General features: G+C 41.5%; 1 protein-coding gene across 6 annotated transcripts in view; it reads right to left on the bottom strand.

Annotated features, from left to right (window-relative positions):
- Positions 1 to 1,731, bottom strand: part of LOC119286138 (probable staphylococcal-like nuclease CAN2) — an 11,946-nt gene extending 10,215 nt beyond the window's left edge. For 4 of the 6 annotated variants that reach the window (XR_005140280.1, XM_037565487.1, XM_037565489.1 and 1 more), the window contains exons 1-2: positions 1,109 to 1,727; positions 454 to 509 (exon numbers count right to left, since the gene is read on the bottom strand). Coding sequence is in view for 5 of the 6 variants with exons in the window: in XM_037565487.1 (XP_037421384.1) it covers positions 454 to 509; positions 1,109 to 1,279 (227 nt within the window). In the remaining variant the exon portion in view is untranslated. Of the gene's footprint in view, positions 1 to 453; positions 510 to 1,108 lie in introns of all 6 variants that reach the window. The other 2 variants (XM_037565490.1, XM_037565486.1) reach the window with 2 other exon arrangements.
- Between the last annotated feature and the right edge of the window lie 77 nt (positions 1,732 to 1,808).

Below are 1,808 nucleotides of genomic sequence, written 5' to 3'. Positions count from 1 at the left end.
GTGTTAGATGTGTATAGTTCATTCTGTACATCCCCATTGTATAAGGGGCTTTTCTGCACTTTGCCAGACATGTATATGTACTGGCCCTTGGCCCTCAATAAAGAGTTAGTTGCTCACTTATCTAACAATTTGTTCTGCTTTGTCTATCTTATCATTACAAATCACATGTGTAGATAGGCATGGATCACCTTATTCGTAAGAAAAGCCAAAAGGCATTTGGGAGGGTCCTATGAAGCAATTTATTTTCATTCTGAGAACGATCCAGCTTAAAATCCAAGTCAGTGCATGTCCATCTGATTTTGTTAACAGCCATAGGCCTTAAATATATACCAGCCTAGAGGAACCAGACAAACTTTGCTATCAATAACTCGATGGACAAGAGGTATAACAAATGTGTTAATAATTGAGGAAAAATACTATCAAGTGTGTCGGCCTTTTGGAGCTGCTGCGTACCATTTAATCTGTGCTTTCTTGGACGCCGTAACATGCTGCTTGAGCCCTTCAGGAACCTAATAATATGACAAACAAAATAGTCTTCACACATGTCACGTCATAGGAAAATAAGAGGCAGAAATTGGAGCAAAAGAGATGATTAAGCTTGCCGTATGTATTATCAGTTGTGAAGCATCTGCAAGCTTTCATACAAATGCTAGTTGTCGCAATGTGGCATGCTTAAATTTCGATATTATTAATGAACATGTTCATCCAAAAGTTGGACACAAAATAAGTTGGTTTGTGAAATTTGTATGAAGCGGGTAAACCACATAGAAAAAGGCTGCTATTATGGCTTTAAGCTTAGATTTTCTAGGAGTGCAGATGTTTATCTCCATCGCATTTTCTATGAATGAAGAACCTTTAAATCGTACATACTAGAAAACAGTAGAAAGGCCAATTTACACATGCACACATAAAGCACAGTAATGGAAAGAAACACATCCTCATCGTTATGAATCAGCATAATCTGTGACCATTGCATGAAGACTTATAGTGAAGTTGAAGCTAAAACATAGTACTACTACTTCAGTAGCTAGGGAGACTTAATCTGACTTCACAGGGGATTTTCATGAACAAGATGAATACGGAGAGTGGTGGGTAGGGTTTGAGTTACCATGGACGCGCTCTCAAAGTTGAGGAGGTCGTGCGCCAGGGAGGCGACTCCATGGCCATCAGCTTGCTGCTGCTGCTGCTGCTGGGGGTAGTGGGGCCTGGAGCCTGGATGGTAGTAGGGGTAGTGGTCTTCTTCTTCGTCTCCCCTGAAGCACTTCAGGATGTTCCCCATGGATTCCCCCTCCTCCTTCTAGCTCTTCTTCTTGTAGCTCTCTGCTGCTTCTTTTCTCTCTCTGAACTGTGAAGTGTGATGATGGCAGAGAGAGATTCTAGCCCATGGAGCGTAGTGAAGAGTAAAGTGGAGGAAAAGAGTGAAGTGTGATGTGATGTGACGGTGGGGTCTGCCCAACCCGCTCGCTGCTGGAAAAGAAAAAAACAGAGAAGACTAGACTAGACTAGCAGCAGGAGACCTGACCTTCGTTCAGAGAGCCAATAAACAAGAACAAAACATTGACTTGGGTTTACCGGTTGAATAAAACCAGTACCGGTTTCGTTGCTTTTAGATATTCGCCATGCCAAAACAATGAAGACTTTTTTTGGGGACGAGAACAATAAACTTGAACTATAAAGCAAATCAGGATAGGTGGAGCTCAATTTGACAACAAAACAAAAGCAAAAATTGTATTTTGGGCAAACTTTGGGTAAACAGAGCATGCCAAATCATCAGCCACGATTGTTTTTGAGTTTTGAAAGGCATGGCA

This window comes from Triticum dicoccoides, chromosome 4A (genome assembly GCF_002162155.2).
Source record: "Triticum dicoccoides isolate Atlit2015 ecotype Zavitan chromosome 4A, WEW_v2.0, whole genome shotgun sequence".
NCBI lineage: Eukaryota > Viridiplantae > Streptophyta > Magnoliopsida > Poales > Poaceae > Triticum > Triticum dicoccoides.
This window is presented reverse-complemented; position numbering and strand designations above follow the sequence as displayed.